At 36.7% G+C, this 12789-nt stretch overlaps 1 protein-coding gene across 1 annotated transcript; it reads left to right on the top strand.

The window, feature by feature from the left end:
- Window positions 1–403: 403 nt before the first annotated feature.
- slc12a3 (solute carrier family 12 member 3) lies at window positions 404–12467 on the top strand. The gene is made up of 26 exons (XM_051869533.1): window positions 404–726; window positions 945–1067; window positions 1433–1508; window positions 1688–1783; window positions 1944–2083; window positions 3354–3464; window positions 3548–3659; window positions 3790–3920; window positions 4043–4127; window positions 4717–4871; window positions 6362–6469; window positions 6606–6729; window positions 6835–6936; window positions 7222–7377; window positions 8583–8682; window positions 8841–8952; window positions 9235–9372; window positions 9520–9626; window positions 9715–9797; window positions 9912–9998; window positions 10081–10182; window positions 10252–10363; window positions 11285–11371; window positions 11473–11608; window positions 11698–11765; window positions 11903–12467. The coding sequence occupies exons 1-26, from the start codon at window positions 478–480 to the stop codon at window positions 12042–12044; spliced, it is 3042 nt and encodes a 1013-aa protein (XP_051725493.1). The 5' UTR covers window positions 404–477; the 3' UTR covers window positions 12045–12467.
- Window positions 12468–12789: the final 322 nt, after the last annotated feature.

Raw genomic sequence — 12789 nt, 5'->3', positions numbered from 1 at the left:
AGCCTGATCGCTATCAGACTAAAAAACATTACCAAATTACCTAATAAAATAAAATAATAAAATAAAATAGCTGAATAATAATAATAAAAAAAAAACATATTTCAATCATTTTCTCAAATAAGCTGACAACATTTTTGCCAGTGAAATTCATAATTTATTGTTTTTCATACATGACTCAGGACTCTCAAAATGTGCAGTTGCCCTTGAGAACCTGTGTCAAGGATATCTGACCAAAGATCTGATTCATTACATGTTCTGATGATGTTTACAAGTCCCAGTACAAACTAAAGGCCCTGTAGCAACAATTAAGAATTAATGACCGTTACAAAAGCTCCAGAATATGTTCTCACACTAATCATACATCCATAAGTGGTTCCTTCCGGCTCAGGTATAATATAACCCTTCAAATCAAGCCTTCGCTTTACTCAGACGTCTGTTGATTCACTTGTGCTGGAGGTACCGCAGGCCAATGAAGGGATGAACCTCACAACGGCCAGAAGCCCGTTCTCGGTCTCATCACTGAACAATGGAGATGACCGTAAATTCAGTTTGGGGGGATGTAGCAGTTATGATACCGACAGCGTGGCCTCCCGCAGCACTGGCGTCTTTTCTGGATATGACACATTGGATACTCCGCCGAGTTATGACTTCTATGCTAACACTGAGGTTTTTGGGAGAGTAAAGAAGTCAAGACCTTCTCTCTTTCAGCTTCACTCCAACCCTCAGGTAGGAATGACATAAAACTAAACCTTTTTCCCTTAGAAACTGCACAAATAACTGCACTGATATACTTGTAACCGATGCTAAAGAATGTCCGTTCCTCTAGATTGTTGATAATCTTCATTAGGATTCAATAGGACAAGGTTTACTCTAATACAAATAAATAAATCTTCAATCCAGGAATCCACAAAGAAATAGTCATGTTTTCCACTATTTTCTCTTAGGATGACCCATCTCCACCTCCTCTGTATGAGGAGACGAGTGTGGACAAACAGAGCCCGGATGAAGATGAACCCACAGAACCTCCACCAGAACCGGCTCGCTTTGGATGGGCTCAGGGAGTCATGGTATAAGAACATCACACCAGAACCAAACCAGAACATGCTTCTTGATGTGTAGACAATAATAAAAACAGTAACACCAACATGTATTTGGGGCCAAACTTGCAAATATAAGAATAAATATAAAATAATTAAGTGGCATCTGCAAACAAATGCTAAAATATTAACATATAATAACATTTTAACAAATACGGAGGAATATTTTGTTATATTGCAAAGGCGTTCATTCATTTTAAGTGTCTAAACTGTCTTTTTTTTTTCTCTATAAAATATACTCCAAACATCTGAATAAAGTCAAGCAGAAAGCATTTATACATTGTGTAACTGAATGGATCCCATTGGAGCATCACTGTTTCTTGTACTCCCTGTAGATCCGCTGTATGCTGAATATCTGGGGTGTTATTCTGTACCTGAGGCTTCCCTGGATCACAGCTCAGGCAGGGATTGGTATGTCAATCTCTGTTTTTATATGTCTTGATCCTTTCATTTTTATGTGTGTGTTTTACTGCTAAATTCCCTCTTGATTTGTTTTGTGAAACCCCTTAGGGCTGTTACATTACATATCGCTGTGATTGTGTCAGTGTTTTGGCATGCATAATGTGAATATTTTCCTCTTCACTTTAAAGGTCTGACTTGGGTTATAATCTTGGTGTCTTCCTCTATAACGGGCATCACTGGCTTGTCTACATCAGCCATTGCCACTAATGGCAAAGTTAAAGGAGGTAAAGACAATGCAATACATGTATATGCTGAGTAAATTTGACTAACATGATTAATTAACTGTCTTTAAGCCATTATTCTTTGCAGGATGCAATATTGCCTAGCCATTGTTTTTAATAACCATCATTGATATCTTTTTATTCTTCATATTTCTTTTCCCAGGTGGAACATATTTTCTGATCTCTCGTAGTTTGGGTCCAGAACTTGGGGGCTCGATTGGGCTTATATTTGCTTTCGCTAATGCAGTGGCTGTAGCAATGCACACAGTGGGATTTGCTGAAACGGTACAGGCGCTCATGCAGGTGGGTGAAATGGACCAGTATACACAGAATACACTGAAAATTAAAGACAAAGTTCACCCAAAAATTAAATGTACTGTTTTTCCAAACTTTTTCTTCTTTGGAACACAAAAGGAGACATTTTGAATAATTTGCTGGTTATCTGGTTACCTTATGAAGTTTATTTAACAAAGTTCGGGAGGAGCACGTTCAGGTAATCCAACCAATCAGCATGACAAGAGGTCTCTATTCATGATACAGCACTAGCCTCGAGTGCCTTATTGCTTTTATAAAACGGTTACCACACAATACAAATATTAAGGCCAAAAATATGCATCAATGCAACTTTCATGAAGTAAACTTTCACTAAAAGCCTTCCTTCCACCAGAAAAAATAGTACTGACCGTGAACAGCAACAGAAGTTACATTATTACGCCATTAGATGGCAGCAAAGACTGTCTTTATGAGTGTGTCAGTCAGTAGCGAAGATTTTACATTGAAAAGAATGAATTGCTGTGAACACAGAACAAGACGCAACTGACAAATGCTTTGACTAGCGCTGTCAGTCACGGGAAAACCCCTTAACTGATAAAAGGACAAGATACTACATCGGAAATTTAAACAGATTTTTTATTATGTACATAGGACAGACCTGAAGGATAATGCTAAATCTGAATGCAGGTAATACACTCGCTCAATCGATCTCTTTCTCACAGTACTCTTCTACATAATACAGTAAGCTTCAACGAACAATATTGAGAACAAACAGTTTACGTTGCTAAGAGTGGTTGTGTTTGTGTAGTGATACACAGAACGGTTGGGTGAAGCGGTCATAGCCGTGTTTTATCGTGAATAAAACACAGCTATTGGCCAATCAGAATCAAGGACAGGAACTAACCGTTTTATAACGCATATTAATTAATTAATTAATTAATGCATGAAACGGAAGTTGCGATAGACTTTTCTTCCCTATTGTGACGTATCTGCTTCTCAAACAAGAAAAAAATGTAGGGATTTGATTTAGTCCAGCAGGAATTGATTGGATCATTTGCTATTGCTGCACTCTCATGTGAGTGACAGGTTGTCCTGCCCTCCGAAATTAAAACAAGTCTTCAGAAAAGAGAAGTTGCTTATAAGGAATGGGATCAAAGATTTTGATCAAAGAATACGAGGGGGACGTGAACTTTAAAAAATAACGATGTGATAAATCATTTATAATAAATACTGCAATGTTCCATAAAAAACAAGAATTGTTTGATTTTGATTTTGACACATCTTTTCCGATGCCCATCAGGAGACTGAGGTTAGCATGGTAGACCGAATTAATGATATCCGTATCATTGGAGTGATTACTGTCACCTGCCTTCTGGCCATCTCAATGGCTGGAATGGAATGGGAGTCCAAGGTTTGTTTCCCAAAGCAATTATGTCTAGTTACCTAAACAAGTTCAGATCCTAATATTTTACGGTGGTTTTGTTTCTCTCCCAGGCCCAGGTCTTGTTCTTCTTAGTCATTATGATCTCCTTTGCCAGTTACATTGTGGGAACCATCATACCAGCCACTCCACAGAAGCAAGCCAAAGGATTTTTCAGCTACCGAGGTCAGAGAGCAATGCAGTCAATATGTTCCAACAAATTTGCTAATAATAACACTCCATCCTCATTTTCTCAGTGCTAGTCAGATTACACTACCATATGTCCACATAAAGTGTCTCAATTTGTGCCCAATAGCTGATATTTTTGCCGAAAACTTTGTGCCCGGCTGGCGCGGACCGGAGGGCAGTTTCTTTGGCATGTTTTCCATCTTCTTCCCCTCAGCTACAGGCATCCTTGCGGGGGCTAATATCTCTGGAGATCTGAAGGCAAGTTGAGCTCCAAGTCACAGTAATGTTTCTTCCAATAAAACATTTCAGAAAGCATATTTATTTGACTCAAGCCACTAAAAGCTTTTTTGTCTATTGTTCTCACACACAAAACCTCCTAGGATCCAAATGTTGCTATACCTCGTGGTACAATGCTGGCCATTTTTTGGACCACCATATCTTATCTCATTATCTCAGCTACTATTGGTGAGTTTCAGAAATGCTTGAAAACACAATTACCCTTAAGTCCATGATAATGTCTATTGATTATTTTTTCCATCCCTTTCTATTATTTATGTGGGTGTTTTATTTGTCTTGTTATTTTTAAAAAAATATATATTTTCTTTTTTTTTCTAGAAATCAAGATTGATCTATACGTTTTAGTAAAATATTTTTTAAATTCACAATGATGTTTACAATCAACTGAAACACCAGGTAATCCAGATGACCTTAAAGTCATGATAAAAACGGAAGTAGCGACTTCTGTACTTATTATATTTATTCCCTATTGTGTATCCAAGTGTAACAGATTATTGTAAAAGAAAAAATCTAGGGCACAGACTTGGTTCTGTGAGTCGGTTGTTGATTGGATTTTGAGATGTGGGCGTTGCACACAAAAGTGGATGCAGATGAACATGAGCTTGCAGGGGTGGGATTTAAGTGGACTAAAAGATGAAATCCTGCCTATGTCCCCAGAGAGAAGTCTGTGGTTATATGCCAATGAGGTCCATTGTATTATCCAGTCACACTTAGCTGTGTTATTTCCCTGTTGTTGTGCTCTTTAAATGCATTTCAGGCTCCTGTGTATTGCGTGATGCTTCTGGTGATGTGAATGACACCTTGTCATCTTTGTCTGGGGAGTGTTTGGGATTGGGTTGCAGCTATGGCTGGAACTTCAGTGACTGTATCGCCAACAAGACCTGCCCTCATGGACTCAGCAATAATTACCAGGTGACCATCATGTCTAAATGCTCATTGAGTAGCGTTATGTCAATGTGTTACTGAAAATATGAAAACATGTATACTGTATAACATATTGTTCTGGCCCCTAAACATGAAGTGTTCCCAGATATAAGCCGAAAAATAATCCTTTGGTGGTCATCGGCCATTTTAGATTGAAAAATTTCACATTTTTAATTTTTAAATTTATGAAACTTGGCGACTTTTCTGGCACTTGCTAACACACATACACACACACAAACAAAAAATCATAGACATAATCAGAAAAGGCTAAATGTTTTTTTATTTTTTTTAATAGTCACATTTTGAATGGGAAATGCAACATTTTTTTGTTTTGTTTGGGGGGGTACATATGGCTATACAGACATTTAGTGTATGTTTACATAACAACGATGTACAAAAAAACAGATAAGTTTTTCCTTTGCATTTTCATGTACAGTTGACAACGTTGTCAAAACGATCCTCATTCACACGGATCCGCGAAAATGACTAAAAACGCTGTATTATGCATGCCAGGCCAGTAGATGGCGATGGTACTTTGTAAAGAAACACTACGCACCTGTAGACTGAACAAATACGCATGCGCATGATGTCGTTGTTTTCACAAATTCACGTTTTTGTAGTTTAAACGGAGATTATAACGCTACCGTTTTCAAAAACTTGCACTTTGAAACCTGTTTTCAAAAGTTCGCAGTTTTTCATGCCCCCAAAACGCTGTTGCGTGCAAATGAACAGCCAAAATGCATAAAAAATGTTCTGTTTTTAGTTGAAAATTTTGTTGTGTAAACGGCCCCCTTAGTGGTTACATCCATCAGATGGCACCAATATGCCTTCCAAGCATTGGATTTTAGGGTACGTTTACACGACAACAATATACTAAAAACGGAAAAGTCCTTCCTGTGGTTTTCGCGTACAGACAACAATGTTGTCAAAACGATCCCCATTCACATGGATCTGCAAAAAACGATTAAAATTGCTGTATCATGCATGCCAGGCCAGAAGATGGCGAAGTCACTTTGTAAAGAAACACTACGCACCTATAGACTGAACACGTAATACGCATGTTGTCACCGTTTTCACAAATTTGCGTTTTTGTAGTTTACACAAAGATGATAACGGTATCGTTCTCAAAAACTTGCAGTTTGAATCCCGTTTTCAAAAGTTTGCATTTTCAGGCCCCCATAACGGCATTGTCGTGTAAATGAATGGTCTAAACGCATAAAAAGTTCGCAATTTTTAGTTTTTAACTTAAACACTGTATTCATTAAGAAAAACATAAAATATTTTTTTCTAATATTTGTATTAGTTAATATAGAAATAAATGGTGCATAATTTGGAGGTGAATATACCTCAAATACAAAATATTAAATAATAAATAATATTGAAACAAAATATAGTACAATTGTTCTATTATGACCCCTAAGTGTGGAATACCAGAGGTTAACAGAAATAATATGTTCTTCTGTCATACATCACTTCAGACTATGAGCATGGTGTCTGCAGTTGCTCCTCTGATCACTGCTGGCATTTTTGGAGCCACTCTTTCCTCAGCCCTGGCCTGTCTGGTGTCCGCTCCTAAGGTTTTCCAGGTAACAAATGAGCCCCTGACCATTTTAATTCCTCCACTATAGAGTCTTCAGTGTCATTTACTAATTTAAACATTCCTTTAACATAACTCTCATCCATTCCGCTTCCTGCTTCCTTCCATTCCTTGTCCCCCTATAGTGCCTTTGCAAGGACAAACTGTATCCAGGCATTGGATTTTTCGGGAAGGGTTATGGGAAGAATAATGAACCACTCAGAAGCTATCTGCTAGCCTACGTCATCGCTATATGCTTCATTCTTATTGGTAAACCAACAAACATCAAAATTTAACCATGCAATTGTTGAATGCTCTCAAAAAAGGTGTTTTATAGAAATTTCCCCCTGATAAACAAATGTTCTAATATTTCAGCTGAGTTGAACACCATTGCTCCCATCATCTCCAACTTTTTCCTCTGCTCCTATGCCCTCATCAACTTCAGCTGCTTCCATGCATCCATCACTAATTCACCAGGTGAGCACATAAACCCATACATCAAACCAGAGTGGTTTAAGCTAACAGTTTATGATGCAATATTTGTAGTTTTTAATGGTGCATACTGTAACCACCGCAGGGTTTTTTTCTTTAGATAATGACAAATGCAAACAAAATATGTTTTACAGCACTCATTTAATATTCTATTTCAGCCATTTGTATTCTCATAAAGCTGCATGCTACTGTAAATTCACAGGTCTCAAAATGGCTATATTTATATTGACGCTCACTGAAGCATTTCTCATTTTCTCTGTGTGTGAGCAGGCTGGCGTCCAACTTTTCGATTTTATAGCAAGTGGTTGTCTTTGCTTGGAGCAGTAGTGTCTGTGATCATCATGTTTCTTCTAACCTGGTGGGCTGCTCTCATAGCCATCGGCATAGTCATCTTCCTGCTGGGATATGTGCTGTATAAGAAACCCGGTAAAACACGTACACTCTTTATAGCTTGGGCACAAGTCTTTGTCAGAAATAATTTGTCTCATGAAGCTCATATTATTCCATTGAGCATTTCAACTTAAAGGTACAATATGTAATATTTTTGGATTAAAATATCCAAAGAACAATGTTGTATATTTTGTTGAATTGTGTACTTACATTATCCCAAATGTTTCCAAGAATGTTTATATCCAGAAAAATAAGCAATTTTAAACAGGACACGGGCCGTGTCTGTGCGTCGCCTATCAATGACATCATACCCGCGTTACCCTTAATTTCCTACAAAATAAAAAGTTTTATTTTGTAGAAACCATGGAAACACTAAAGATGCTTTAATATATTATGTGTTTTTATTAGACAGGTGAGCAACTGTTTGGATGGATACATTCATCAACAGAAATCTAATCATTGTTATATAACTCAACACAGCTGACGCTGGTAGGTCATGTGACAGTAACAACATGGCGGATGTAGTACGTCCGAATTCATTCATACTACACGCATTCGTACTATATAGAATGTACTTTTTCAGCGGTCCTGAAGTAAATTTAAATTCAAATGTAGTACCTACTCAAGAGTACGCAATTTCGGATGCAGCTTAAGTCTTATTGTTTAAATCTCATTTTCTTGATTTACCGCGAGTACCATGTTTTACCATGCCTGATATCGATCTAGCTTACTGCAGTGTGCAACAAGTGTCTCATAGTAGCTGCCGAGCGAACACAGAGTAGCACTATAACAACTTTCAACACACAAATGTATCTAATATGATAAAACAGCGCTGAGTTACCCCACATACGCATGACTGGAATTAGCGGATCCACTGCTGTCGAGCCACGTGTCGCGCTTGTCCCGCATTAGCGATCGCTCCAGTGGCCTCGTTCCGCTCACATGGTTTTCAGCCCCACCTTGCTTCATACTAAAAAAAATCTTTAATACATTAGCTCATCCATGAATATGATTTCTGCCTAAGTCCCGTCAGATTCTTTTCCACCGGATGTAGACGTGAAGACAACACCTCCCACGATTCCGTGAAATCAAGGCATCATTAAGCTACAACTTTGTTTTGAATAAGTGACCTCTAGTGGCGAAAAACTACATATTGTGCCTTTAACCCAAATGCATATAATATTGGCAAGCTTTCATTATGTGCTTAGTGCATGACTGTTTTTGTGTTTTTTACATTTCAGAGGTCAACTGGGGTTCATCAATGCAAGCCAGCTCATATAACATGGCGCTATCTCAATGTGTAGGTCTTAACCAAGTGGAAGACCATATTAAAAATTACAGGTAAATAACATAAGTCATGCTGTTCATGTTGTTATTTGACGTGGTCTTTTGCTCACATGAAAATGTTCCATTTGTGTTTATCATCTCTTTTTATATTCTCACTTTTCGTCATTTCGTCTTCCTGTGTCCTACTTTTTTCCATCTGTTCTTTTTCTCAGGCCACAGTGTTTGGTCCTCAGTGGGCCTCCCTGTATACGTCCTTCCCTAGTGGATTTCATCAGCACCTTCACCAAGAACCAAAGCCTTATGATATGTGCAAATATCACTGCAGTAAGTTCAAAAGATGTGGAAACCCTGCAGTAATATTATTCTCATATTAATAATAAACCATTTTGTTTCCATGTTGTTTTGTTTCTTGGACACACCAAATGCATATTTTATTTTTTCCAAATACTTCCAAATCTGTTTATCTCTCACTGAAACTTTGTGTTAAACAGTTTTTGTCCCTGCACAACACATTACGTTTTAAAAGTTCTTTGCAACTCTGAACACTCTTTAATCTTTTCTCCCGAGCACATATTCTGTCTTTGACTGACTGTGTATTATTGACAGGGGGGACCCTCGCCTGGCGCTGTGGACTCGGCCAAAAGCAGTGCTCATATAAGCTGGCTAAACAAACGGCGCATAAAGGCCTTCTACCACAATGTAGTCGCTGATGACCTTCGTGTCGGCGTACGGATGTTGCTGCAGGTCACCCATGTCCCATAATGCACTATTTGTCATATTCTAACCTCAAAACAAACATAATTTATTTCACTTTTCAGCATCTGATGAATGTGTACCACCAAAATGAGACTGATAGTCTGGTAATGTCTTTTTATGGTGGTTCTATTCCAGAGTGCGGGTTTGGGTCGGATGAAGCCTAATGTCCTAGTGATGGGATTTAAGAAGAACTGGCGTAAAGCTCAACCAAGCGACATTGAAAACTATATTGGAATTTTGCAGTACGTATATCATATAGTGTAATATTCCCTCAGTGTTAAATTCTGATAAAGAAAAGTCAAGGCATGTGACAGTTCCATGTGATTTTAGCGATGCATTTGACCTGCAATATGGTGTATGTGTTCTTCGGATGAAGGAGGGTCTTGACATAAGTCGAACAATGCAAGCGCATGGTATGGACTGTTTCAAAACTCCCTTTCTTTAACAATTTCTACAGTTTATGTGCAGTGGCCTGTTTGATGGCCTCCTAAACAAACATGACTTACTGAATTTTTCTTTCACTATAGTCAATCTAGGGTTCGAGACATCTGCTGAACAAGGACTTGACACAAGAACCTCGACTACTACTACACCAGCCACAATTGATACATCATGTGTGTATCCAAACTCTTAAATACTGAATCTAATCAAGGTTGTTGAACTCTTTGCCAAAACATTTTATCTCCTGTGTTGCAGTGGACCCTGAGGTACTAATGGCCATGTCCCAGCCCACCAGTGTGTTTCAGACTAGACAGGGAAAGAAGACTATTGATGTGTATTGGCTCTCTGATGATGGGGGTGAGCTAAATTCATATACAAGTAATGTTATAGTGGAAAACATACCTTAACAATTCATTGTGTTGTCAGGTCTGACACTATTAGTGCCGTACCTCCTGACCCGTAAGAAGCGCTGGGGCAGATGCAAAGTGAGGGTGTTTGTTGGAGGTGAAGCTCAAAACATCGATGAGCAGAAACAAGAGTATGCATAATCTTAATTGTTATATTATTTGTGGTAACACTTCATAATACAATGTCCATGCTACACAAATTACATGTAAATATATTTTACCATTCAAAGGTTTGAGGTTGGGGATAATGATTTTGAAACAATTCTCATGCATTTATTTGAATATAAGAATATAGTAAAAATATTATGAAATTTTATTACAATGTAAGATGACTCTTTTTTATTTTAATATATTTTAAAATGTAGTTCATTCCTGTGATGGGAAAGCTGAATTTTCAGCATCATTACTCCAGTCTTCAGTGTCACATGATCCTTCAGAAATCATTCTAATATGCTGATTTGGTGGTCAAGTAACATTTCATATTATCACAGTTGAAAACAGTTGTGCTGCCTAATATTTTGTGGAAACCATGATGCATTTTTCTTGGATTCGATGAACAGAACGTTCAAAAGAACAGCATTTATTTAATAGAAATTTGTAACAATATAAAAGTTTTTACTCTTACTGTCACTTTTGATCAATTTAATGCATCCTTGAAAAAAGTTTAATTTCTTAAAAAAAAAAAAAAAAAAATCATACTACCCCTAACTTTTGAATGGTAGTGTATATATATATATATATATATATATATATATATATACACAGTGTGTATATGTGTATATATAAAAAATGTTATGTGTGTGTGTGTGTGTGTATATATATATATATATGTTTATTTTATTGATATATTGATATATTATTAAATATTAAGCTAATATTTAATCATATGATCCGTACAATATATTAATAATATATTTTAGTCTATTAATATATATCTGTAAAACTATATATCTTTCTAAATTATTAATTGATTTATTTAATAATTCTAACAAAATGTATTTAATTGGTCCTCAGAATGTCTGTTAAAACCAGCTTGTGTTTGTATTTGTCAGGCTCAAAGCTCTGATCAGCAGGTTTCGTCTGGGTTTCCAAGATATTCAAGTTCTTCCTGACATCAATGGAAAACCACAGTCTGAGCAGTACAGTCTCATTCATTTTATTCAACAATTTCTGCACTGACCTCTTAAATTAATAGACAGTGTATAATCCTATTAAAAAATGTGTTTCTGTCCTCAAACAGCATTAAAAGATTTGAAGATCTCATAGCTCCATATAGAGTAAGCTCAGTCCAAAAGGATGGTCAAGAAGCCGATGAGACAACAAAGGAATTTTCCTGGATGGTGTCTGATGAGGAATTCGAAACGTTCAAAGCTAAGGTAATTGATAGTGTTAGGATACATAGCCTTTAAAAAAGTTGGTTGCCTACTTTCATCTGTTTAAACATTTCTGTCCTGTGTTTGTTCAGTCTCTTCGACAGATCCGCCTGAATGAAGTTATTCAAGATTACTCTAGAGATGCTGCATTGATCATTGTGTAAGTGCTATTTATACAGGATGTTGTGTCTTGATGTAATTTAGATTAAGGTACATAAAATCTTCAAGCAGTTTAATTATAAGCTGTGTGACTTTCTGACATCACCTGTCATTTTTCTATATTATGTTGTTTGGCAGAACTATGCCCGTGGGGCGAAGAGGAGCATGTCCTAGTCCCCTTTACATGGCTTGGCTAGAGATTGTGTCACGTGACCTTCGACCTCCAGTTCTTCTTGTCCGTGGCAATCAGGAGAATGTGCTGACGCTGTACTGCCAGTGAACGCCACCTTTTCCTGACAAAACTGTTCACACACGTATACATCAGATGAAGAGAAACTCAACTTGTTAAAATTACGACAGATTTACATACTTTCATTTTGTTTCATAAGTCTTGTGGTTAATAGGGTGTTTGTATTAACTGGTTTAACCTTTTAATTCTCAATTCAGAATATATTTTATTTGTTTTGCTGCTTTAGATGTTATGTACTTTCTCCAGAAGTAATAATAATAAAGACTGTATTCAAAGAATTTCCTTTTAAAACCACAAATTATGTTTGTAATTAATTTTACAAGAATCTTTGTCGATTCTGATAATCTTAATTCAGCGATTGAACAATTTGCATATGTATAGACTTTTCTCTTTTTAATGCTAACTAATATTTCTGAATATGTTTAATAAATTACCTGCTATGTATGAAATATATTCATTCTACTATTATTTTATTATTTATGGCATTTAGGTAAACGTAAAAAATAATTTTAGTTGTTAAAAAGGTGTTTTGATCAACTTTAATAAAATCAATTATATTAAAATTAACCTATTTACAATGTTGATTTTAAGGGGAGGCAGTCATTTTATGTTTAAACTAGCTACTAGATAAAAGTCTCAGAAACAACAAAAAAATGGATTTAAGCCTCTAAACTCCCTGGGACACCAAAGTGTAGCCTACCATATTCGTGAACAGACATGCTCATATTTCTGTAAAACTGTACTAAGATCATGGGAAGCTGTCATAATAGCCATC

The sequence above is a fragment of the Ctenopharyngodon idella genome, chromosome 18 (genome assembly GCF_019924925.1).
Source record: "Ctenopharyngodon idella isolate HZGC_01 chromosome 18, HZGC01, whole genome shotgun sequence".
Taxonomy (NCBI): Eukaryota; Metazoa; Chordata; class Actinopteri; order Cypriniformes; family Xenocyprididae; genus Ctenopharyngodon; species Ctenopharyngodon idella.
The sequence above is the reverse complement of the archived record's forward strand: the minus strand, read 5'-3'. Positions and strand labels throughout refer to the sequence as shown.

Bases quoted from the DNA above. Each gene is read 5' to 3' on its own strand.
- slc12a3 (XM_051869533.1), top strand. From the start codon at position 478: ATGAACCTCACAACGGCCAGAAGCCCGTTCTCGGTCTCATCACTGAAC. The intron at 727-944 runs GTAGGAATGACA...ATTTTCTCTTAG, and splicing joins AGCTTCACTCCAACCCTCAG to GATGACCCATCTCCACCTCC. The intron at 11,766-11,902 runs GTAAGTGCTATT...GTTGTTTGGCAG, and splicing joins GATGCTGCATTGATCATTGT to AACTATGCCCGTGGGGCGAA.